This window comes from Urocampus carinirostris, chromosome 11, assembly GCF_059441175.1.
Source record: "Urocampus carinirostris isolate Australia breed hairy pipefish chromosome 11, RoL_Ucar_1.0, whole genome shotgun sequence".
Taxonomy (NCBI): Eukaryota; Metazoa; Chordata; class Actinopteri; order Syngnathiformes; family Syngnathidae; genus Urocampus; species Urocampus carinirostris.
This window is the reverse complement of record NC_142359.1, coordinates 3,452,974-3,477,378: the sequence shown is the minus strand read 5'-3', so window position 1 is coordinate 3,477,378 and position 24,405 is coordinate 3,452,974. Positions and strand designations below refer to the sequence as shown.

The 24,405-nt window shown below is 40.0% G+C and overlaps 1 protein-coding gene across 1 annotated transcript in view; it reads left to right on the top strand.

Annotated features, from left to right (window-relative positions):
• Nucleotides 1-1,577: 1,577 nt before the first annotated feature.
• Nucleotides 1,578-24,405, top strand: part of LOC148356212 (diacylglycerol kinase delta) — a 96,745-nt gene continuing 73,917 nt past the window's right edge. Inside the window, 3 exon segments of the mRNA XM_088348369.1 lie at nucleotides 1,578-1,769; nucleotides 6,079-6,220; nucleotides 6,509-6,613. Coding sequence (XP_088204495.1) covers nucleotides 6,137-6,220; nucleotides 6,509-6,613 — 189 coding nt within the window. The 5' untranslated portion in view covers nucleotides 1,578-1,769; nucleotides 6,079-6,136.

Here is a 24,405-nt window from a genome sequence, read left to right as displayed (position 1 = left end):
TCGGCTCTAGAGTCTTGTCGTTCTCAAACGACACAACACGATTGAGATGCAATATTTTCATCGTGGCATGTTTAACACGGATGTGAGACTTGGATACAATTTTACACGATATCATTTCGGGGAAAGCGCTTCTCTCGTGGACATTTTTGTAATAAGTGGCTCACAATCGCTTTGCGTTAACGCGCTCGACAGTTTAACCTCAAAACCGCAACAAGTCTGTGGTTTTCTATTCCGTTCTAGCGATGAGGAATTCCGGCTCTTTTTAGAGAAGCGGCTCTTTCTGCTCGGCTCACTAAAAAGTGTTTTGTGATTCTTATCAAAAATTGTGAATCACGTTGCACTAAACACAACAATAGCCTCTGTTTTTAATAGTTTGATTATACTGTGAACTTTGACTTCATTCAACCACTGATCGTGTTCATATTAAGCAAATGACATAGGTGACACTCAAAATGACCAGGAGGGCGAGAAAGAGAAAACAAGAGAGACAGAGAAAGAGGGAAAGAGAAAAAAGAGGAGAGAGCAAGGGAGAGAAAGAGGAAAAGAGCGATCAAAAGAGATAGTGGACAAAAGAGAAGGAGGAAAAGGGGGGGCGAACAAGAAAGAGAGAAAAAGAGAGAGAACCAAAGAGAGAGAGAGAGAGAGTAAGAGAAAGAAAGGGAGAGAAAGAGAGAAAAACAAAGAGAGGGAGAGAGAAAGAGTAACAGAAAACCAGAAAGTGAGAGACTAATAAGAAAGAAAGAAAAATGGGGAAAGGGAAAGAGTCACTGAAAGAGAGAATGTAAGAAAGAGAAAGACAAAGACAAAGGGAAAGAGAAAGAGAAAGATTGAGAAAAAGTGAAAGAAAAAGAGTGAGTGAAAGGTAGATAAGAGAGAGCGAGAAAGAGAAAAAAGCAAAGGAGAAGGAGAAACAAAAAGATTACGAAAAAGTAGGAAGGGAAAGAGAAGGAGAGAAAGAGAAAGTGAGAGAGAAAAAGTGGGAGATGGAGGAAGTGTTAGATAAAGCAAGAAAGAGGGAGAATTCAGAAGGCAAAAAGAAAGAGAGATGGGGAAAAAGATAATTAGAAAGAGAGAGGGGGAGAGAGAGAGAGAGAGAGTTAAAGTAAAAGATAGAGACAGAAAGGTTGATAAAAGAGAGATAAAAGCGAAAGCTATAGAGAGGGCGAGAGTGAAGAATGGAGAGAGAAAGAGGGAGAGAGAGAGAAAGAGAATCAGAGAAAATGAGAGAATGAATTAGAGAGAGAGAGAAAGAGAAATGGAGATAGAGAGAGAGCCATATTAAGAAAGAGAAAGAAAGAGATAGAGATAGAGAAAGGGGGAGAGAGAAATAAAGAAAGCAAGACAGAAAAATAAACAAATATACAGAGAGAGAAAAGAAAATATGAAGAAGGAAAGAAAGGGAGCAAGAGAGCCAACTCTCGTCGCTCAACCCCAAGAGCCCTCCCACAACGCCGTTTCGTTCTCGAACCTCCCATCCCTGCTCTCTCGCTCCTCTTCCACCTCCGCCCTGCAGCCTCGCTCTCTCTCTCTCTCTCTCTCGTCGTCCTCTATACGTTTCTCCCTTTTTCTCTCTCCCCCTCTCCCTCTCTCTTCCTCCCTCTCTCTCTCACTCTCGTCACCCCCCCCTTCACCCTCCTTTCCTTCCCGATCCGGACTGGTTTTGGGGCTGCGGAGCACAGCGCCAGACCAAGCGGAGGAGGGAGGAGGAGCGGGCCGGGCGGTGACACCTCGGAACCGGCCACCGAGCGCGCTCCGCGGTCCGGCGGAAGGTAAATCAAACGCTTCTTTTCCCCCTCCTTTTTCTCGAAGCGAACGCTCCCGTTCGACTTACGAATTCCTCATCCGTCGTCGGCAATCGAACGCAGTTCTTGGTTGTGCAGGGCGGGATGGGGAAGGGAGCCCTCGCCCGGACCTGCCAGGCGAGCGACATTGCAACCAGCGTCATTTTCCTCCCTCCATCATCATCGTCATCATCATCGATAGCGAATGCACATGTTGACATCTTAAAGGACCAGTGAATCACCAAAAGGAGGAACTTGGCGACACTAGTCAGTAAGGTTTGTGTGCGTGGATGTGTTAGCCAGGGTTACCTACCCGTACACTAACTGGTTACCTGTTAAAAAAAGGAATCGGTTGCAGTAAACCGATGACTTTCCGATACTCCGATCCCAAAAGCTAATAAAAGATCAAATGGAAAAAGTTAACCGGGGTCTTCATCTTTTTTCAAGCAAAGAATGACTTTTTGCTACTTTTTAGCGCAAATAACACCTCGTTTGATTTGCATTTCTAGTATAACGACTTTTCTTATTCTACTTGCTATGTAATTACTGTGTTATTACAGAATTAATTATTGTAAGTGGGAAGAATCAAAGAAAGAAAGAAGGAAGGAAGGAGGGAAGGAAGGGAGGAAGGAAGGAAGGAAGGAAAGAAGGAAGGAAGGAAGAAAGGGGGCGTGTTGGAAGAAGGGAGGAAGGAAGGAGGGATGGAGGCAGTGAAGGATGGGAGGAAGAAAGAAAGAAAGAAAGAAAGAAAGAAAGAAAGCAAGAAAGCAAGAAAGCAAGAAAGCAAGAAGGCAAGAAAGCACGAAAGCAAGAAAGCAAGAAAGCAAGAAAGCACGAAAGCAAGAAAGCAAGCAAGACAGAAAGAAAGAAAGAAAGAAAGAAAGAAAGAAAGCAAGAAAGCAAGAAAGCAAGAAAGCAAGAAAGAAAGAAAGAAAGAAAAAAGAAAGAAAGAAAGAAAAAAAGAAAGAAAGAAAGCAAACAAGCAAGAAAGAAAGAAAGAAAGAAAGAAAGAAAAGGAAAAAACCAAAGAAAGAAAGAAAAAAAAGAAAAGGAAAAAAAGAAAGAAAGAAAGATAAAGAGAAAGTCAAGTCAAGTCATGTTTATCTGTATAGCCCTTAACCACAAAGAGTCTCAAAGGGCTGCACAGAAAGAAAGAAAGAAAGAAAGAAAGAAAGAAAGAAAGAAAGAAAGAAAGAAAGAAAGAAAGAAAGAAAGAGAAAGAAAGAAAGAAAGAAAGAATGAACAAAAGAGCAAGGCTGGGAGGGTGGAAGGAAGAATGAAAGAAAGAAAAAAAAGAAAGAAAGAAAGAAAGAAAGAAAGAAAAAAGAGGGAGGTAGGGAGGTTGGATGGAAGAAAGGAAGGTAGGAAGGAAGGAAGGAAGGAGAGATGGACGGGAGTGAGGAAAGGAGAGAGGGAAGGAAAGAGGGAAGGAGAGAGGTAGGAAGAAGGGGAGGGGAGGTTTGTGTGCGTGGATGTGTTAGCCAGGGTTACTTACCCATACAGTAACTGGTTACCGGTAAAAAAAAGGAATCGGTTGCAGTAAACCGTTGACTTTCGATGACTTTCCGATACTCCGATACCAAAAGCTAATAAAAGATCGAATGTTTTTCAAGCTAAGAATGACTTTTTGCTACTTGTTAGCGCAAATGGCACCTCGTTTGATTTGCATTTCAAGTGTAACGACTTTTCTTATTCTACCTAAAATGTTATTACCGGGTTATTACCGAATTAATTATCGTAAGTAGGAAGAAACAAAGGAAGAAAGAAGGAAGGAAGGGAGAAAGGCAGGGAGTGTGGGAAGAAGGGGGGAAGGAAGGAGGGATGGAGGCGGGGAAGGATGGGAGGAAGGAAGAAAGAAAGAAAGAAAAAAAAGAAAGCAAGCAAGAAAGAAAGAAAGAGAGAAACAAAGGAAGAAAGGAAGAAAGCTAGCAAGCAAGAAAGAAAGAAAGAAAGAAAGAAAGCAAACAAGCAAGCAAGAATGAAAGAAAGAAATCAAGAAAGAAAAAAAGAAAGAAAAGGAAAAAAAAGGAAAGAAAGAAAGAAAGAAAGAAAGAAATCAAGCAAGAAAGAAAGAAATCAAACAAACAAGCAAGCAAGCAGGAAAGAAACAAAGAAAGAAAGAAAGAAGGAAGGAAGGGAGAAAGGCAAGGAGTGTGGGAAGAAGGGAGGAAGGAAGGAGGGATGGAGGCAGGGAAGGATGGGAGGAAGGAAGAAAGAAAGAAAGAAAAAAAAGAAAGCAAGCAAGAAAGAAAGAAAGAGAGAAACAAAGGAAGAAAGGAAGAAAGCAAGCAAGCAAGAAAGAGAGAAAGAAAGAAAGAAAGAAAGCAAACAAGCAAGCAAGAATGAAAGAAAGAAATCAAGAAAGAAAAAAAGAAAGAAAAGGAAAAAAAGGAAAGAAAGAAAGAAAGAAAGAAAGAAAGAAAGAAAGAAAGCAAGCAAGAAAGAAAGAAAGAAAGAAAGATAAAAAGAAAGAAACAAAGAAAGAAAGAAAATTAGGAAAAAAGAAAGAAAGAAAGAAAGAAAGAAAGAGAAAGTCAAGTCAAGTCATGTTTATTTGTATAACCCTTAATCACAAAGAGTCTCAAAGGGCTGCACAGAAAAAAAGAAAGGATGAACAAAAGAGCAAGGCAGGGAGGGTGGAAGGAAAAAAGAAAGAAACAAAAAAGAAAGGAAGAAAGAAAAAAGAGGGAGGTAGGGAGGCTGGAAGGAAGAAAGGAAGGTGGGAGGGGAGGAAGGTAGGAAGGAAGGAAGGAGAGATGGACGGGAGTGGGGGAAGGAGAGAGGTAGGAAGAAGGGGAGGGGAGGGAAGGGAGTGAGGGAGGAAGGAAGAAAGAAATAAAGAAAGAAAAGAAGGAAGAGAGAAAGAAAGAAAGAAAGAAAGAAAGAAAGAAAGAAAGAACGAGAAAGACAATGAAAAAAGAAAGAAGCCAGCAAAAGAGAGATACATAGAGAAAGAGAGGGAGTAAGAGAAAAAAATCGAGTGATATAAACAAAAACAGAGAAATAGAGAGAAGAAGAAAGAGAAAAAGCAATAAAGCTACGATACATTTGAGAAAGCGCTTGACTTTCTCAACACCAAATGGACATATTTCAAACGGCAACTCACTTTTCTCTTGTGCTTCTCTCGGTGTTATATCACAGGCCGTATTCAAACCCCATTGGCGGTCCTGATCCGGCCCGCAGGCCGCATCCTTGACACCTGTGCTCTAATGTTACTGATTGAAAAGACATTCGACACAATTTGTCTATCACCACGTTAAGTTTATGTAACTATGCAAAGTAATCCTTATTTCGACTGAAAGTAACTGTAACAGAATACAAGGATATGCAACTGATGCTGGATGTGTCAGGACCAGAACGGAGACAGGACCCACTTGCGTTATGTTTCTTTTAGTTTTATTGGAGGATAGGAAAGGGTTGCGCCCATGATCCGGGGATCGCTGGAGGCGGGAAGCAGGTCGCTCTGAAAGCGAAAGTGGGAACGGGAAAAAAAACGCGTCAGTAGCCAGGACAGCAGAGCAAAAACGTGGTCAGGATGAAAAGAAAAACGGGTCGAAGCCGGGGGACAGACAAGAGCAAAACAGGTGGGAGTCAGGGTCAAACAAAGCTTGCCTAGAGTAAGCTGAGGTTTGCAGACGGACTGACAACAGGTGGGTTTAAATAGTGACAGGGAGCCAATCAGAGTCCGAGGCACAGGAGGGGGCAGAGGTGCATCACATCGGTAATCATGACAGGATGCTTTCACTCTTCATTTTTCTCTCACTTTTTCTCAATCTTTTTCTTTCTCCTTCTCTTCACTCTTTCTCTTGCTCTTTCTCTTGCTCTTGCTCATTCTTTCTCATTCTCTTTCTCTTTTGCTTTCTCTTTCTCTTTCTCTTTCTCTTTCTCTTTCTCTTTCTCTTTCTCTTTCTCTTTCTGTTTCTCTTTCTCTTGCTCTTCGCTCTTTCTCTTCACTCTTTCTCTTCGCTCTTGCTCTTGCTCGTTCATTCTCATTCTCTTTCTCTTTTGCTTTCTCTTTCTCTTCGCTCTTTCTCTTTCTCTTTCTCTTTCTCTTTCTCTTGCTCTTGCTCTTGCTCTTGCTCTTGCTCTTGCTCTTGCTCTTGCTCTTGCTCTTGCTCTTGCTCTTGCTCTTGCTCTTGCTCTTGCTCTTGCTCTTCGCTCTTTCTCTTCGCTCTTTCTCTTTGCTCTTTCTCTTCGCTCTTGCTCTTGCTCTTTCTCTTGCATTTTCTCTTGCTCTTTCTCTTTCTCTTTCTTTGTCTCTTTCTCTTTCTCACTCTCTTTCTCTCAACCTGCGCAGTTGGTACCAGATCCGGTTTGATCCAGGAGATCCCGCCCAAACCCTCCATCGTTCCCCCATGGCGGCCAAGCTGAACCCCAACATCCTGTATGTGGCCGAGCCCAGCGAGTCAACCCAAACGGACCCCGAGAGGGCCACACTGGTAAGTCCCGCTTGAGACCCACTAAAATACGAATGATGACGGTTGGGGACGAACAAGAACAAACCTTAAAGGCCCAAAAACAGGATTTTCTTAAGGTATACAGGTCTGTAATCCCGGTCCTCAAGGGCCCGGCAGGTCTGAGGTAGTTCTGATTAAACTTTGGCATAGGCACACGTTCAAAATTCTGGCCAATTTAGGATTTTTGGGTGCACCTTATAGTCCGGAAAATACGGTAATATGAGTTCTACTAACAAATACCCCCTCTGGTGGCTTTTTGTGGTACTGCAGGGCGGAGATGCGGGAGACGAGTCTTCGGACAGCGACGGCGAGCAAGAGGAGACGTCGCAAAAACTCATCCGTAAAGTGTCAACGTCGGGACAGATCCGGGCCAAGGTAGGGGCTTTTTGTACCCCGGAGTCACACTACTTCCCATCATTGCTGGGTTTGACTGCGAACTCTTCTCTTACAAAGTATTAATTAGTAAGGTGGCTAACAATTTGCTACACTTATTCATCTGCATCGCTTATCCTCAGTAGGGTCGCGGGGGTGCTGGAGCACATCCCAGCTGTGTTCGGGCAGTGGGCAGGGGACACCCTGAACTGGTTTCCAAACCCACTCAAGCACAGGGAGCATATGCAAACCCTGCACGGGAAAGCTGGTAGCTGGATTCGAACCCAGGCCCTGAGAACCACTGGCCGTGCCGCAAGCTACACTTAGTCGGCCTTAATTTTTACCCATGTTCACGAACAAACTCTATACCAGGGGTCTCAAATTCATTTTACTTGGGGGCCACCTGAACTAGGGTGCGGGTGGGGTAGGGCCACATCTGGTTTTCCACAAAAAATCTCATACTCTCAACATTCTCTCGGGGGCCGGACGAGGAGATCAGAGAGAAAGGAAAAAGAGAGACAGAAGTAAGAGAAAGAGAGGAAGAGAAAAGTAGAGAGGGTGGGACTGAGAAAGGGAGAAAGAGTGAGAGAGAGAGAAAGGTAGAAAGAGAGAGAGAAAAGAGAGAGAGAAAGAAACCGTGAGAAACAAAAGTGATAAAAAGAGAAATAGTGAGAGGGGGGGAAAAAGCGATAGAAAGAAAGAAATCCAAAGAGAAATAGAAAGAGAGGAGAGAAAAAAGGAGAGAAGGGGAGGAAGAGAAACGGAGAAGGCAAAAAAATAAGAGAAAAGAGAGAGAAAAGGAAAAAAGGAAGCGAGAGCAAAATAAGGTAAAAAGACACAAAGAGAGAAAGAGAAAGAGGAAGAAAGAGAAAAAGAGAGACGGGAGAGTGAAAGACGGAAAGAAAAAAATACAAGTACAGCGTTTGAGAGAGGCGCCTGGCTTTGTTATAAACCCGTTTGTATTCACTGAATGCTCCTTTTTTAAATTTAAATTTGGCACTCTTTGTCAGGACCAGAACGGAAACAGGACCCAAGTGCGTTACGTTTCTCCCAAGTTTTATTTAAGGAAAGAGGGAGGGCTGCGTTCCCGCGTTCGCCGGGCCCGGGAAGCAAGTCGCTCTCGCACTCAGATTGTGATCCGAACACGGAAGTGGATCTTCTGTAGCGAGCGATGGCGGTGTCAGGGACGGAAAACGGGTCGGTAGTCGGTCAAGGTGTGGTCGGGGTCGGAAACGAGTCATAAGCCAGAATGGGAGAGCGGACGTAGTTAGGAGTTCGTAAGCCGGGACGGGAGAGCAGACGTGGTGAGGATCAAAACAACCCGTAGCCGGAGACGGACAGGAGCAAAAACGGGACAGGTGGGAGTCAGGGTCGAAAAAGGCTTGCCTAGTATTTACTGAGGTTTGCAGACGGACTGACCATAGGGGACAGACAGGACTGAGTTCAAATACTGACAGGGAGCCAATCAGAACCCGCGACAGTTTGCGCCAAAAGAGCATCAGTAATCATGACACTCTTGGGCTTCCATAATAACACTCTCATTGCAATACACCGGAGCCTCCACAGACTCCTCCGCTATGCCACAAGTGACGGGGGCAACAACAGTGCTAGGAATCAAATGGACTGAACCATTTCAAGCCAGCATTTCCAACACTGCATTTTTCCACATTTTTATACATTATATTTGGGGCATCCCCAAAACCGGGCAGGTTACGCCCATGATTCACACTAGATTTCTACTCTCAATGGTACTGGAGAAACCAGAAAGTTGTCTTTGAAAGTCCTTGAAAGTACTTGAATTTGGCCTTGAAAAGGGTGTACCAACCCTGTCTTCACAAAGCGTTCAAAAGTGCGCCCCCTGGAGGTCTAATACACCTCAAATATGGAATCTCTCTCTAGCTAGCAAAACGCGTCTCCACCTGGCGTGAGCGTTCCTTTAATGTTCTCGGCGTCCTTCGGAGCAGGACGGCTCCGCCCTTCATGGGCGCAGAATCTTGGCAATGAACACTAGGTCGGCGCCACGTTCACCTTGACGCGACCTTGACGTTCAGGACGGAGGAGCTTGATTAATGGACTAGGTCTTATCCTGTCCGAGGGCGAAAGAATAAATAGTGCCTCGTTCCTCTCGGTTCCTTGCTCCGAGTTTGGTTCTGACGAGATCTCAGCTTTAGAAGAGAGTAAAGATTTCTAAGTCAAAAGGGTGACCTACCTGAACCGTGTAGATCCGAGGAGAAAACGAACGATTTGACTATTGAGGTGTTTTCTTAAGGTATTCAGGTCCTTAATCCTGGTCCTCAGAATCCTGAACCTCTGAGATTTTTCTGATTACGCTTCATTTACTGATGATAAATTACCGTACCTACCTGAATCGTGTAGATCCAAGGAGAAAACAGATGATTTTTTCTTCAGGTATTTAGGTCCTTAATCCTGGTCCTCAGAATCCTGAAGATCTGAAGTTTTTCTGATTACGCTTCGTTTAACTGATGATAAATTACCGTATTTCCCAGGCTTGAAAATCTCTCACCTTTAGGAGAAGTTCACCGTTCCGAAGTCAAAAAGGATGACCTACCTGAATCGTGTAGATCCGAGGAGAAAACAAATGTTTTTTTCTTCAGGTATTTAGGTCCTTAATCCTGGTCCTCAGAATCCTGAAGGTCTGAGGTTTTTCTTATTACGCTTCGGCTTAGTTTACTGATGATAAATTACCGTAATTCCCAGGCTTGAAAATCTCTCACCTTTAGGAGAATTTCACTGTTCTGAAGTCAAAATGGATGACCTACCTGAACCGTGTAGATCCGAGGGGAAAACGAATGTTTTGACTATTGAGGTATTTCCTTAAGGTATTCAGGTCCCTCATCCTGGTCCTCAGAATCCTGAAGATCTGAGGTTTTTCTGATTACGCTTTGGCTTAGTTTACTGATCCGTATATTCCAGGCTTGAAAATCTCTCACATTTCTGAAGTCAAAAAGGATGACCTACCTGAATCGTGTAGATCCGAGGAGAAAACAAATGTTTTTTTCTTCAGGTATTTAGGTCCTTAATCCTGGTCCTCAGAATCCTGAAGGTCTGAGGTTTTTCTGATTACGCTTCGGCTTAGTTTACTGACAAACATGGCGACTGCGCATGGATACATGCTTGCGGCTCGTAGCTCTCCAGCTAACCTTCTATTTATTGCTGTTCTCTTGTCTTTTTTGCTTTCACTTTTGGACACATGTGTGGCTAAAACCACTTACAGTAGGGACGAACTTATTCGGTTGGGTGAGCGTCTAAATTTCGACTTTTCGGGCACTTTTTATACCGCTCATGATATACCGAGCGAACTTCAAAGAGACCCGGCTTCGTTGTGGACATCCATCCCTCTTAATAAGCGGCGACGGCGGAGACGCCGTTCGGAAAGGAAACGCGGCTGCCGTGCAGGTAGATGTGTGAAGCGTGTGAAGTCTAAGCAGCAAGATGGACACGAGGATGGACGCGAGGATGTAACTAATTCCACCATTCATTCCTCGCCGGACAACCGAAGCTTTAAACTCAGCGCTCACGAACGGCCACAACGCCGGGAGCTTTTGAAGATCTCGACAAAGACTACAAAGAGTTCAGCTAAGTCAAATGATTCAGCAAAGCTAAAATTTGGTCTTTTGAATGTTAGATCCCTCGCCCCTAAAGCTTTACTTGTAGATAATATTATTCGTGATTATAAACTGAATTGTATGGGTCTTTGTGAAACGTGGTTACGCCCGGATGAGTACTTAGCGCTTAATTATGCTTCTCCCCCAGACTACCAGAGTAGTCATACAGCACGCACGCTGAAAAGGGGTGGTGGTGTTGCGCTAATCTCCGAAAAATCGCTTAAATTTAATCCACGGACCGCTAATAATTACAAAACGTTTGAGGCTCTTGTGACGCGGTCCCCTCAATTGTCAATTGATGTAATAACTATCTATCGTGCTCCTGGGCCATACACAACTTTCTTAGACGAATTCGCTGAACTTTTGTCTGAACTAGTAACCTATGCAGACAAAATTATAATTATGGGAGACTTTAATATTCATATGAATGACCCACACAGTTCACTCACTATTGCGTTTAGTTCTTTACTTGATGGATTTGGTTTTACTCAACTAGTTGATTTGCCAACCCATAAAAATGGGAACACGCTAGACTTGATTCTGACTCGAGGAGTTTTAACCTCAAACATTATGGTGCTACCGTGTACTACCGTTATCTCCGATCATTATTTAGTGACATTTGAGGTGCTAACTAAATGTAGTGTTAAAAAAGCTGAAGGATTTAGCGGACGCAATACAAGCACTGGCACAGTTTCTGAGCTCCTTGAACTCCTTCCTGAAGCAGTTGCGTCCTTTCCTAATTACACTGGCTCGATTGACTCACTCACGAATGAGTTCAATACCACCCTGACTAGTGTGATGGATACCATAGCGCCCTTAAAACTAAAATCACGTCCTAAAAGACGCACACCTTGGTTTACTGATGAAACTAGAACCCTTAAAAAAGAATGCAGGAAATGGGAGAGAAAATGGCGCGCTACCAAGCTTGAGGTTTTCCATCAAACCTGGTGTGATAGCTTGTTAAAGTATAAAGCGGCCCTTGCCTCTGCAAAATCGGCCTACCTTTCGAAGGTGATTGCGTCTCAAAAGAACAACCCCAAAGCCCTTTTTGACACTGTAGCATCGCTTACAAGGCAACAAACTACCGCTGATAGTTCGACACACTCTGCTCAGGACTTAATGGTCTTCTTCACTAAAAAGATTCAATGCAATATCAGCTTCCACTGCTACGCAGACGACACTCAACTATATCTTCCGTTGGAGGAATCTTCCACACTAAACTGTGGAAATTTGGAGGCCTGTCTCACTGAGATAAAAGAGTGGATGTCACTCAATTTCTTGCGTCTTAACCCTGAAAAGACCGAAATGTTAGTCATTGGTCCTTCTAAATGCCGTGACTTCTTCTCAAAAACTGCTGTGAACCTTGACAAATGTCACATCACACAGAGTGACTCAGTTAAAAATTTAGGTGTCATATTTGACCCTGATCTATCATTTGAGATGCATGTAAAGCAAATTACTAGAACTGCCTTCTTCCATCTTCGCAACATTGCTAAAATCCGTTCAATACTGTCTCAGTCTGATGCGGAAACAATAATTCATGCATTTGTTACCTCCCGTCTCGACTACTGTAATGCACTACTTTCCGGTCTCCCGAAGTCCAGAATCAAGTCTCTTCAGCTAGTACAAAATGCCGCAGCGAGGCTTTTAACTAGGACAAAAAAGTACGATCACATAACACCGATTTTGGCTAACCTGCATTGGCTCCCAGTTAGCCAAAGATGTGACTTCAAAGTTCTCTTAGTACTGTACAAAATCATACATGGACTTGCTCCCTCTTATCTTTCAGATCTGATCTGCCGCTATGTCCCGGTCCGAAGCCTGCGATCTGAGAGTGCCGGTCTTCTGGTGATCCCGAGAGCAAAGAAGTCTTCTGCTGGTTCGAGAGCGTTCTCCATCCGGGCACCGGTGCTGTGGAATGCTCTTCCCCCTGAGATCCGATCTGCAACCTCAGTGGAAATGTTTAAATCTAAACTTAAAACTCACCTCTACTCTATTGCATACGAATAACCTACTCCTCTTGTCGGTTGACAATAGTCTGTGTAATATAGTGTAACAATCTGTGAAGCCCTTTGAGACTCTTCGTGATTTAGGGCTATACAAAAATAAATGACTTGACTTGACATGATAAATTACCGTAATTCCCAGGCTTGAAAATCTCTCACCTTTAGGAGAATTTCACTGTTCTGAAGTCAAAATGGATGACCTACCTGAACCGTGTAGATCCGAGGGGAAAACGAATGTTTTGACTATTGAGGTATTTCCTTAAGGTATTCAGGTCCCTCATCCTGGTCCTCAGAATCCTGAAGTTCTGAGGTTTTTCTGATTACGCTTTGGCTTAGTTTACTGATCCGTATATTCCAGGCTTGAAAATCTCTCACATTTAGGAGAATTTCACTGTTCTGAAGTCAAAAAGGATGACCTACCTGAATCGTGTAGATCCGAGGAGAAAACAAATGATTTTTTCTTCAGGTATTTAGGTCCTTAATCCTGGTCTTCAGAATCCTGAAGTTCTGAGGTTTTTCTGATTACGCTTTGGCTTAGTTTACTGATCCGTATATTCCAGGCTTGAAAATCTCTCACATTTAGGAGAATTTTACCGTTCTGAAGTCAAAATGGGTGACCTACCTGAATCGTGTAGATCCGAGGAGAAAACAAATGATTTTTTCTTCAGGTATTTAGGTCCTTAATCCTGGTCCTCAGAATCCTGAAGGTCTGAGGTTTTTCTGATTACGCTTCGGCTTAGTTTACTGATGATAAAATACCGTACCTACCTGAATCGTGTAGATCCAAGGAGAAAACAGATGATTTTTTCTTCAAGGAATTTAGGTCCTTAATCCTGGTCCTCAGAATGCTGAAGATCTGAAGTTTTTCTGACTACGCTTCGTTTAACAGATGATAAATTACCGTATTTCCCAGGCTTGAAAATCTCTCACCTTTACGAGAAGTTCACCGTTCTGAAGTCAAAAAGGATGACTTACCTGAATCGTGTAGATCCGAGGAGAAAACTAATGGTTTTTTCTTCAGGTATTGAAGTCCTTAATCCTGGTCCTCAGAATCCTGAAGTTCTGAGATTTTTCTGATTACGCTTCGTTTACTGATGATAAATTACCGGATTTCCCAGGCTTGAAAATCTCTCACCTTTAGGAGAAGTTCACCATTCTGAAGTCAAAAAGGCTGACTTACCTGAATCGTGTAGATCCGAGGAGAAAACAAATGATTTTTTCTTCAGGTATTTAGGTCCTTAATCCTGGTCCTCAAAATCCTGAAGGTCTGAGGTTTTTCTTATTACGCTTCGGCTTAGTTTACTGATGATAAATTACCGTAATTCCCAGGCTTGAAAATCTCTCACCTTTAGGAGAATTTCACTGTTCTGAAGTCAAAATGGATGACCTACCTGAACCGTGTAGATCCGAGGGGAAAACGAATGTTTTGACTATTGAGGTATTTCCTTAAGGTATTCAGGTCCCTCATCCTGGTCCTCAGAATCCTGAAGATCTGAGGTTTTTCTGATTACGCTTTGGCTTAGTTTACTGATCCGTATATTCCAGGCTTGAAAATCTCTCACATTTCTGAAGTCAAAAAGGATGACCTACCTGAATCGTGTAGATCCGAGGAGAAAACAAATGTTTTTTTCTTCAGGTATTTAGGTCCTTAATCCTGGTCCTCAGAATCCTGAAGGTCTGAGGTTTTTCTGATTACGCTTCGGCTTAGTTTACTGATGACAAAATACCAGCTTTTCCAGACCTTTAGGAGAATCTCACCATTCTGAAGTCAAAAAGGGTGACCTACCTGAATTGTGTAGATCCAAGGAGAAAATGGTTTGAGGAAGTTGAGTAGGATATTGTGAGAACTTTATAGCTCATTGACGAGCAACAACATGATTTACCAACATGATTTATTACTACAGATATACTCCAAAAATACTACCACAGAAATACTACTATCACGGGACGTGGTGGCGTGGAAGGTGACCGGACCAGAACGGAGGCAGGAGGCATGAAGGGAGAACTCAAATGCGTTGACGATCCATAGGTTTTATTTAATAAAATAAAAGTCGCCCAATACTCCGAGGCAAAACAGAACAATACAGAGTTCCTCCGGCACGAACTCAACAGGACAAGGCGTAACAGACTAAAACAGGACAAGGCATAACAGACTAAACAGGACAAGGCATAACAGACCGGGATTGTGAAGAATGAGTATTAATGAACCCGCAACCGCAGAGCCCACCATGCAGCCTTAAATACAGACCCACCATTAGTGGAAATGCTTTCAGCTGTTGCCCAGGGGGCGGGGCAGACTGGTCACCAAGGCGACCGTGACAACTACAACAATCAAAATACAGTAATACTACAAAAACAGTACACACATACTACAAAAATACCACTGCAGAGATACTACAACAAAAAACTAAAGTAATACTACAAAAACAGTACAGGAAAATTACAAATATACTACAAAAATACCCCAGGAATACTACAAAATACAACAAAAATACTACATATACACTACAAAACACTCCTATAGAAAAACACCCTAAATACTTCTGCAGAAATACCACAAAAATACCACTACGATAATAATATAGTAATACAAAAACACTACTACATAAATATCACAACAAAAATACTAATTAAATAAATATTACAAAACTACTACAAAAATTCCACTTTGGAAATACTGTATGAGTACTACAGATATACGACAAAAATACTACCGCAGGAATACTACAACAATACAACTACAGTAATACTAAAAAAACAGTACAGGAATATTACAAAAATACTACAAAAATACCCACAGAAATACTACAAAATACAACAAAAATACTATATATATGCTACAAAAGGAACACTACAAAAATACTACTGAAGAGATACTACAACAATAAAACTACAGTGATACTACAAAAATAGTACAAATATACTCAAAAAATACAACTGCAGAAATACTCCCAACAATTAAACTACAATAATACTACAAAAACAGTACATTAATACTACAAAAATACTATTGAAGAGATACTACAACAATAAAACTACAGTAATACTACAAAAACAGTACAAAAACATTCAAAATATACGACTGCACAAATACTCCCAGCAATAAAACTAGAGTAATTCTATAAACAAAGTACAAGAATACTACAAAAGTACTAAAATGATACAACTACTGCAATTCTACAAAAATAAATATCAAACAAAATGCTTAAAACAGGGACTAATGTTTTTGTTTTGCTAAAATTGTAAATATTTTGAAAGCAATTTGATGAAACTATATATATATATATATATATATATATATATATATATATATATATATATATATATATATATATATATATATATATATATATATATATATATATATATATATATATATATATATATATATCTCATCTCATCTCATCTCATCAGCCGTACCGCTTATCATTATTAGGGTCGCGGGACAAAGAAAGAAAAAGAGAGAAAGGGAGAGAGCGTGAGAAACAAAAGATGAAAACTCGCGAGAGAGGGGGAAAAGAAAGGAAGAGGAAGAAAGAAATCCAAAGATAAATAGAAAGACAGAAGGAGAGAAAAGAGAAAAGAAAGCGCAAAGGGTAGGAAGAGAGAAAGAGAAAAGAGAGAAAAGGAAACTAGGAAGTTAGAGCAAAAGAGGTTAAAAGACACAGAGAGAGAAAGAGACAAGGCAAACAAAGGAAGAGAAAGAGACACAGAGGGAAAAAGACAGAGACAGAGTAGGAGAAAACGGGTGGAAAAGAAAGAAAGAAAGAGAGAAAGAGACAGAGACTGAGCAGGAGAAAACGAGTGGAAAAGAAAGAAAGAAAGAGAGAGAGAGAAAGAGACAGAGTAGGAGAAAACGGGTGGAAAAGAAAGAAAGAGAGAGAGAGAGAGAAAGAGACAGAGTAGGAGAAAATGGGTGGAAAAGAAAGAAAGAAAGAAAGAGACAGAGACAGAGTAGGAGAAAACGGGTGGAAAAGAAAGAAAGAAAGAGAGAAAGAGAGAGAGAAAAAGAGACAGAGACAGAGTAGGAGAAAACGGGTGGAAAAGAAAGAAAGAAAGAGAGAGAGAGAAAGAGACAGAGTAGGAGAAAACGGGTGGAAAAGAAAGAAAGAGAGAGAGAGAGAGAAAGAGACAGAGTAGGAGAAAATGGGTGGAAAAGAAAGAAAGAAAGAAAGAGACAGAGACAGAGTAGGAGAAAACGGGTGGAAAAGAAAGAAAGAAAGAGAGGAAGAGAGAGAGAAAAAGAGACAGAGACAGAGTAGGAGAAAACGGGTGGAAAAGAAAGAAAGAAAGAGAGAAAGAGACAGAGACAGAGTAGGAGAAAACGGGTGGAAAAGAAAGAAAGAAAGAGAGAGAGAGAAAGAGACAGAGTAGGAGAAAACAGGTGGAAAAGAAAGAAAGAAAGAGAGAGAGAGAAAGAGACAGAGTAGGAGAAAACGGGTGGAAAAGAAAGAAAGAAAAAAAGAAAGAAAGAAAGAAAGAAAGAGAGAGACAGAGAGAGAGAGAGTGAGAGAGAGAGCGAGAGAGAGAGAGAGAGAGAGAGAAATACAAGTACGGTGTCTTTGTCAGAGGCACCTGGCTTTGACTCGTTTTTCTCTTGCGCTTCTCTGAGTGTTGTCTCGCGGGCCGGATTCAATCCCTTAGCGGGCCTGATTTGGCCCGCGGGCCGCCTGTTTGACACCTGTGTTATAGAGTGATCTTTGTTTTTCTTTTGTGTGTTTACGTTTTACATTTTACAGTTATTATGTTATTGCTTTATTGTTATTGTTTTGCACGTGTTGTTTTTGCACATTACGAGTGTCACTTTATTGCGATTGCACTAACGTTTCATTTAAAATAACAGTATCAGACGGGTTTTTTTTTTTGCGTGTTGACTAAATGGAGGAAAAGTAAACTGTCATGCCTTGATGTTGTTCAAAGATGTGTCACGAAAATGCTTTACCTCAGAGAAAATAATTAAACGGCTGTTTATTTATTTTGGGAGTGAATGGAGTTGTGGAAAGCTTGTTTGTTAACAATAAAGTTTGACCATTTTGAATGTTTTGTTGACATTCCCTTTAGCGTGGCAACCTCTAGAGGTTGCATAACGTAACTACATTCTCTACTGTAGTCAAGTCAAGTCACATTTATTTACCGTAAATAGCCCTTAATGACAAAAATGTCTCGAAGGACTGCACAGGATTACAATTACAAAATTGCACAATGACCTGATCTTAAACCAGCATGCACTTATAGCGCCTTATAATGGGGTGCGTCTTATGTATGGCAAAAGTTTTAAAATATATCATTCATTGAAGGTGCGCCTTATAACACGGTGCGCCATATAGTGCGGAAAATACGGTATATATATATATATATATATATATATATATATATATATATATATATATATATATATATATATATATATATATATAAAACATGCATTTCAGGTGAATTGGCCGGTCCAAATTGTCCCTAGGTGTGAATGAGCGAATGAGTTGTCTGTCTCTGTGTGCCCTGCGATTGGCTGGCAACCAGTTCAGGGTGTCCCCTGCCCACTGCCCGGAGATGGCTGGGATGGGCTCCAGCCCCCTCCGCGACCCTAATGAGGATAAGCGGTACGGCTGATGAGATGAGATGAGATATATATATATATATATATATATATATATATATATATATATATATATATATATATATATATATATATAAGGAAATATGAGATATAGACGTCTGCATGTAGATTCATTCATAAATAAAACATGAGATGGGCCCAGAATGGGCCCCTGAGCCACATTTTCTAAACCTCATGCGGCCCCTGACTCCAAATAATCCCCCCCCTGGTATAGATTATAAGACCAAATGTTTTGAGGTATGGAGGGGGGTATTGGGAGATTTCCCATCGTAGCAGGAGTACTCTATTTATTCATGTTTTACAGGCATTCGATTTTATCTCAATATCACCCTTTTTTATTCATGGTACCAGAGACAAATGTTAGAGAATGGCTAAAACAGAAAAGCGTCCTGAAAGATGTAAATAAACGCAAAAAAAGGGAAGAAAATGGTGTAACTGGTGATGAATTGGACTTTGTAGGATATTAATTACATATTTGATAAATTTTACGTTGGTATGATGTTTATAGATGTCGATAAATCATCAACACGGTTTGTCTCTTTGAGAGCAAGTGAATTTTATACCAGTAATTCTCTATTTCCTCCACACCCTTCTCACCTTTCTAGCCTCGACCCATTTTCATGCCTGCTCATTAAGATTTGGAACTCGCCCTGTTTTTGTTTTGTAGCGTAGGTGTGTCTTTGGCTTTTGTCCATTTTCTATGCTGCTTATTAGCGACGAGGGCTACAATTAACAACCATTAAACGATTAAGTAAATTCAAGTCAAGTCATGTTTCCCTTAATCACAAGGAGTCTCAAAGGGCTGCACAAACAACAGATTTATGCAAACTACAGAGTGTTATGACACCATCCCTTCATCTAAAACCTACATATGGGCTAGGAAAAACTCAAAAACCTCAGGATGAGTCAAGTCAAGTCCTGTTTTTTTGTATAGCTCTTAATCACAAAGAGTCTCAAAGGGCTGCACAGACCACAGATTTATGCAAGCTACAGACTATTATGACACCATCCCTTGATCTAAAACCTACATGAGGGCAAGGAAACACTTAAAAACCTCAGGATAAGTCAAGTCAAGTCCTGTTTATTTTTGACACCCTGCATCACAAGAAGTCACATAAGGCTGCACAGACCACAGATTATTGCAAACTGCAGACTATTATGACACCATACCCTGATCTAAAACCGACATGAGGGCAAGGAAAAACTCAAAAACCTCAGGATGAGTTGAGTCAAGTCATGTTTATTTGTGACACCCTTAATTACAAGGAGTCTCAAAGGGCTGCACAGACCACAGATTATTGCAAACTACAGACTACTATGAAACCATCCCCTGATCTAAAACCGACATGAGGGCAAGGAAAAAAGTTTGCAATAGTTTGTAGTCTGTCTAGACCTTTGAGACTGTGTGATTAAGGCCCAAACAAACATGACTTGACTTGACTTATCCTGAGGTTTTTGAGTTTTTCCTTGCCCTCATGTCGGTTTTAGATCAGGGGATGGTGTCATAATAGTCTGTAGTTTGCAATAATCTGTGGTCTGTGCAGCCCTTTGAGACTATTTGTGATAAAGGCGTCACAATTAAACATGACTTGACTCATCGTGAGGTTTTTGAGTTTATTTTTGCCCTCATGTAGGTTTTAGATCAGGGGATAATGTCATAATAGTCTGTAGTTTGCAATAATCTGTGGTCTGTGCAGCTCTTTGAGACTTCTTGTGATTAAGGGCCAAACAAATAAACATGACTTGACTTGACTTGACTCACGCAGAGGTTTTTGAGTTTTTCCTTGCCCTCATGTCGGTTTTAGATCAGGGGATGGTGTCATAATAGTCTGTAGTTTGCAATAATCTGTGGTCTGTGCAGCCCTTTAAGACTCTTTGTGATAAAGGGCGTCACAAATAAACGTGAAATGACTGAGGTTTTTGAGTTTTTCCTTGCCCTCATGTGGGTTTTAGATCAGGGGTTGGTGTCATAATAGTCTGTAGTTTGCAATAATCTGTGGTCTCTCCAGCCCTTTGAGACTCTTTGTGATAAAGGGCGTCACAAAAAACATGACTTGACTCGTTCTGAGGTTTTTGAGTTTTTCCCTTGCCCTCATGTCGGTTTTAGATCAGGGGGGATGTCATAATAGTCTGTAGTTTGCAATAATCTGTGGTCTGTGCAGTCCTTTGAGACTCCTTGTGATTAAGGGCAAAACAAATAAACATGACATGACTCAATTCAAATGAGACGTCTGCAAACTTTAGATTTTACTTGGCAAAGCTCCAAAATACCTTTTCTTATGTCAGTTAGGTATAAAGTCTACCTAAACGTTATTTTAAATTCTATTCATTGACAAATTATTCATTTCCATTCACCCACCTGACTTATTTTCTTTCTCAATTCTCCAAGCTAGCTATAAAACTCCCCAAAAATGGGAAACACGCTTTTTTGAAATGTACCATTGGGAAATTAGAGCGCCAAAAACGGGTGAACCCTAGAGAAACACAAAAAGGCAGTGAATTCTATTGCTTTCGTATTTTCTTCATCGTGAAGCAAAAGATAAAAACAACAGCACTTGGTATCAGGTCAACTTAAATTGTTTTCCTTTTCCTGGGATTTGGACAATAATATCTCTAATGGATCATTTCCCTTTTCTATTTTAGGCTACCAAATGGGTTACTTTTCTCCCATTATTAGCACTTTGGTCTTCATATTAAATTAAACTCCATAATTGAAAAACTATATATTATCTAATGCTTGATGTTTTCATTGTTTAAATGTATTCTTATAGAAATGAAATATGATAGAAACATCGAAGCAAGTCGGATTGAATTGAATTTTCTCTATTGTCATTGATATCAGCATTTACCTGGGCTCCCTCGTTCAGCCCCAGCTGCCACTCGATCCCTAATTATTCTTTACAGCTTGTTATTGGGTCGGTCCTCGTGTCAGACCATTTGATAACCAATGTTTTAAGGGGCCTTCAGTGCCTAGAATAGAATAGAATAGAATAGAATAGAATGGAGTAGAATAGAATAGAATGGAATACAACATAATAAAGTAGAATCGAATAAAATAGAATAGAAGAGAATAGACTAGAATAAAATAGAATAGAATAGAATAGAATGTAAAAAAAATGAATGGAATAGAATAGCATGGAAAATAATTAAATAGAATAAAATAGAATAGAATAGGATAGAATGTAAAAAAATTGAATAGAATAGAATAGCATGGAAAATAATTGAATAGAATAGAATCACATGGAAAAGACTGGAATAGAATGTTAATAAAGTAGAATAGAATAGAATAGAATAGAATAGAATAGAATAGATTAGAATAGCATGGAATAGAATGGAATCGAATATAATAAAGTAGAATAGAATAGAATAGAATTGAATGTAAAATAATTCAATAGAATATAATTGAATGTAAAATAATTGAATAGAATATAATAGCTTGGAAAAGACTGGAATAGAATATAATAAAGTAGAATAGATTACGATAAAACCAAATGGAATAAAGTAGAATAAAGTAGAACAAAGTAGAACAAAGTAGAATAAAGTAGAATAGAATAGAATAGAATAGAATAAAATTGATTAGAATAGAATAGAACAAAATGGAATGGAATAGCATAGAATAAAGTAGAACAAAGTAGAATCGAGTAGAATAAAGTATCATAGAATAGAATAAAGTAGAACAAAGTAGAATAGAGTAGAATAAAGTATCATAGAATAGAATAGAATAGAATAGAATAGAATAAAATTGATTAGAATAGAATAGAATAAAATTGATTAGAATAGAATAGAACAAAATGGAATGGAATAGCATAGAATAAAGTAGAACAAAGTAGAATAGAGTAGAATAAAGTATCATAGAATAGAATAGAATAGAATAGAACAAAATGGAATGGAATAGCATAGAATAAAGTAGAACAAAGTAGAATAGAGTAGAATAAAGTATCATAGAATAGAATAGAATAGAATAGAATAAAATAGAATAGAATAGAATAAAATTGATTAGAATAGAATAGAACAAAATGGAATGGATGAGCATAGAATAAAGCAGAATAGAGTAGAATAAAGTATAATAGAATAGAATAGAATAGAATAGAATAGAATTGTCATTATTGTCATTGATATCAAGGAGGTTAGGCGCGGCACTCCAGGGTAAAATACGTATGAAATACTTTGAAGGTAAATAAAATAAAAGATGATCAAGATTTAAGGGAAAAAAAGAATAACTAAAAAACTGAAAGTTCGAATACTAATGTAAAAAGAAGAGTACAATGAAAATAGGTGCGCTAACCTTTAACAGCAGCAATATTAAAAAACACAATAGAATTCACAAGGTATATATTTTCACAGTTTCATGTAATAATATGTTGTATTGCATTGCTACTAGAAGATAGCAGGTCAAAGAGATGGTGGCGTCTTCTAAATGTTGAAGGTTCTGCCGGCAATGTCCTCCGGACCGGGCAGAGGGCAGTCTATGATCTTCTGGGACCTCGCTCTTTTAATACCTTGGCTGTTTTTGGCTCCATACTTTGGCCTCACGTTCACCCAGTAGTATAATTGCCCTGCGTCCAGAGGATCTCGAAGGTGCCGGTCTCAACTGCTCCAAAGAGGGTCCAGAAAACTTTTAGGACATCCTTTCGGTGAAGCAACCAGTATTTTTTGTAATGCAATCAGGGTTGGGTAGGGTTGCTTTAACTTGATTACTTTTAATGACTTTTGGATTACTCCAATACCAAATATGCTAATAAAAGACAAAAGAAACTAAATATGAATAAAATGATGACTCACAACACGTGGTAAGCTGTCTCTCCTGGCTTTGATCTCTTTGATCTCCGGCAAAACTAACATCAAATGCGACCAGGGTTGGGTAGGGTTACTTTAACTGGATTACTTTCAATGACTTTTGGATGACTCCGATACCAAATATGCTAATAAAAGACAAAAGAAACTAAATAGGAATCAAATGATGACTCACAACACATGGTAAGCTTTCTCTCCTGGCTTTGATCTCTTTGATCTCCGGCAAAATGAACCTAAAATGCGACCAGGGTTGGGTAGGGTTACTTTAACTGGATTACTTTCAATGACTTTTGGATGACTCCAATACCAAATATGCTAATAAAAGACAAAAGAAACTAAATAGGAATAAAATGATGACTCACAACACGTGGTAAGCTTTCTCTCCTGGCTTTGATCTCTTTGATCTCCGGCAAAACGAACATAAAATGCGACCAGGGTTGGGTAGGGTTACTTTAACGTGATTACTTTCAATGACTTTTGGATGACTCCAATACCAAATATGCTAATAAAAGAGAAAAGAAACTAAATAGGAATAAAATGATGACTCACAACACGTGGTAAGCTGTCTCTCCTGGCTTTGATCTCTTTGATCTCTGGCAAAACTAACATTAAATGCGACCAGGGTTGGGTAGGGTTACTTTAACTGGATTACTTTCAATGACTTTTGGATAACTCCAATACCAAATGACTTTTGAAATCCTACGTTCTTTTTTGTGTCCCAAACTTCTAAGGGGCTTCCTAAGGATGGAGCTATGTGGCTAGTGCTTTGCAAATGTATTGGCCCCCTTGTGGACTTTTGGACCTATTGCTAGGATTCAGTTGAAACACCAAACCCAATTTGTTAAACATTTTATTTTGTGCTAAAAATGAAAAGTAGGCTAAGATTACAACCACAAATTTTTTGGAGTATGTCTATATGAGGTTTGTGTCACAGACGAGGAATGGAGACGGAACCCAATAGCGTTTGATTTTACTCAGCTTTATTTAGAATTAGTATTTAAAAGTTAAAAAAATGAAGTCGCTTGGACGTTCACTGTAGAAGGAAAAAATACATGCAAATAGAATTAAGTAGAATAATACATTTTCTTATTCAAATTATGATTTCCTTTTCTGCATTACATTATTGTTGGCAATATACTGATTAAAGGGATAACCACAAAACTGTTTTTTTTTCATTTTACCTTTTTATACTTCCTTTTTTTCTTAACTTCTTTATACAACATCATCATTCGTAATATAATGCATCAAAGCAAGTGAGCCGTTGGAGAACCGGCTCTCTTTAACGAGTTGAGCCGAAAAAGCCGGTTCTCTAAAAAGAGACGGACTTCCTTTCACTACATAACTACCACACGAAATCCGAGGCGGCAGACGCATGCGCACAGTAGCATCAAACCGCTCGCTTCGTTTGCAACGAAAAAAACGATACCGAGATAGAGGCTACCGCGGCGAACTGGTTTTACTCGATTGATTTGCCGTTTGGTGATAGTCGGTGTATACCGGATGGTAGCCATCATTGACAAATTTGCGTTTTTCCGTACGGATTTTCTTGTACGTGGTACACGTCTTAAAATGCATCATAAACATACTTTGTACGGCAAAAAGGTACAGGTTGACAGGTACTTTGACTAGGCACTCATTGGCAATCATTGGCTTTCCCAGAGTTGGGTTTTCTTGGCCTCACATTTGTTGGCTTTTATCTAGATCTAGCTTGCTTCTTGCCGCATGTGTGGGTGTAGAATGTAGCCGAAACGG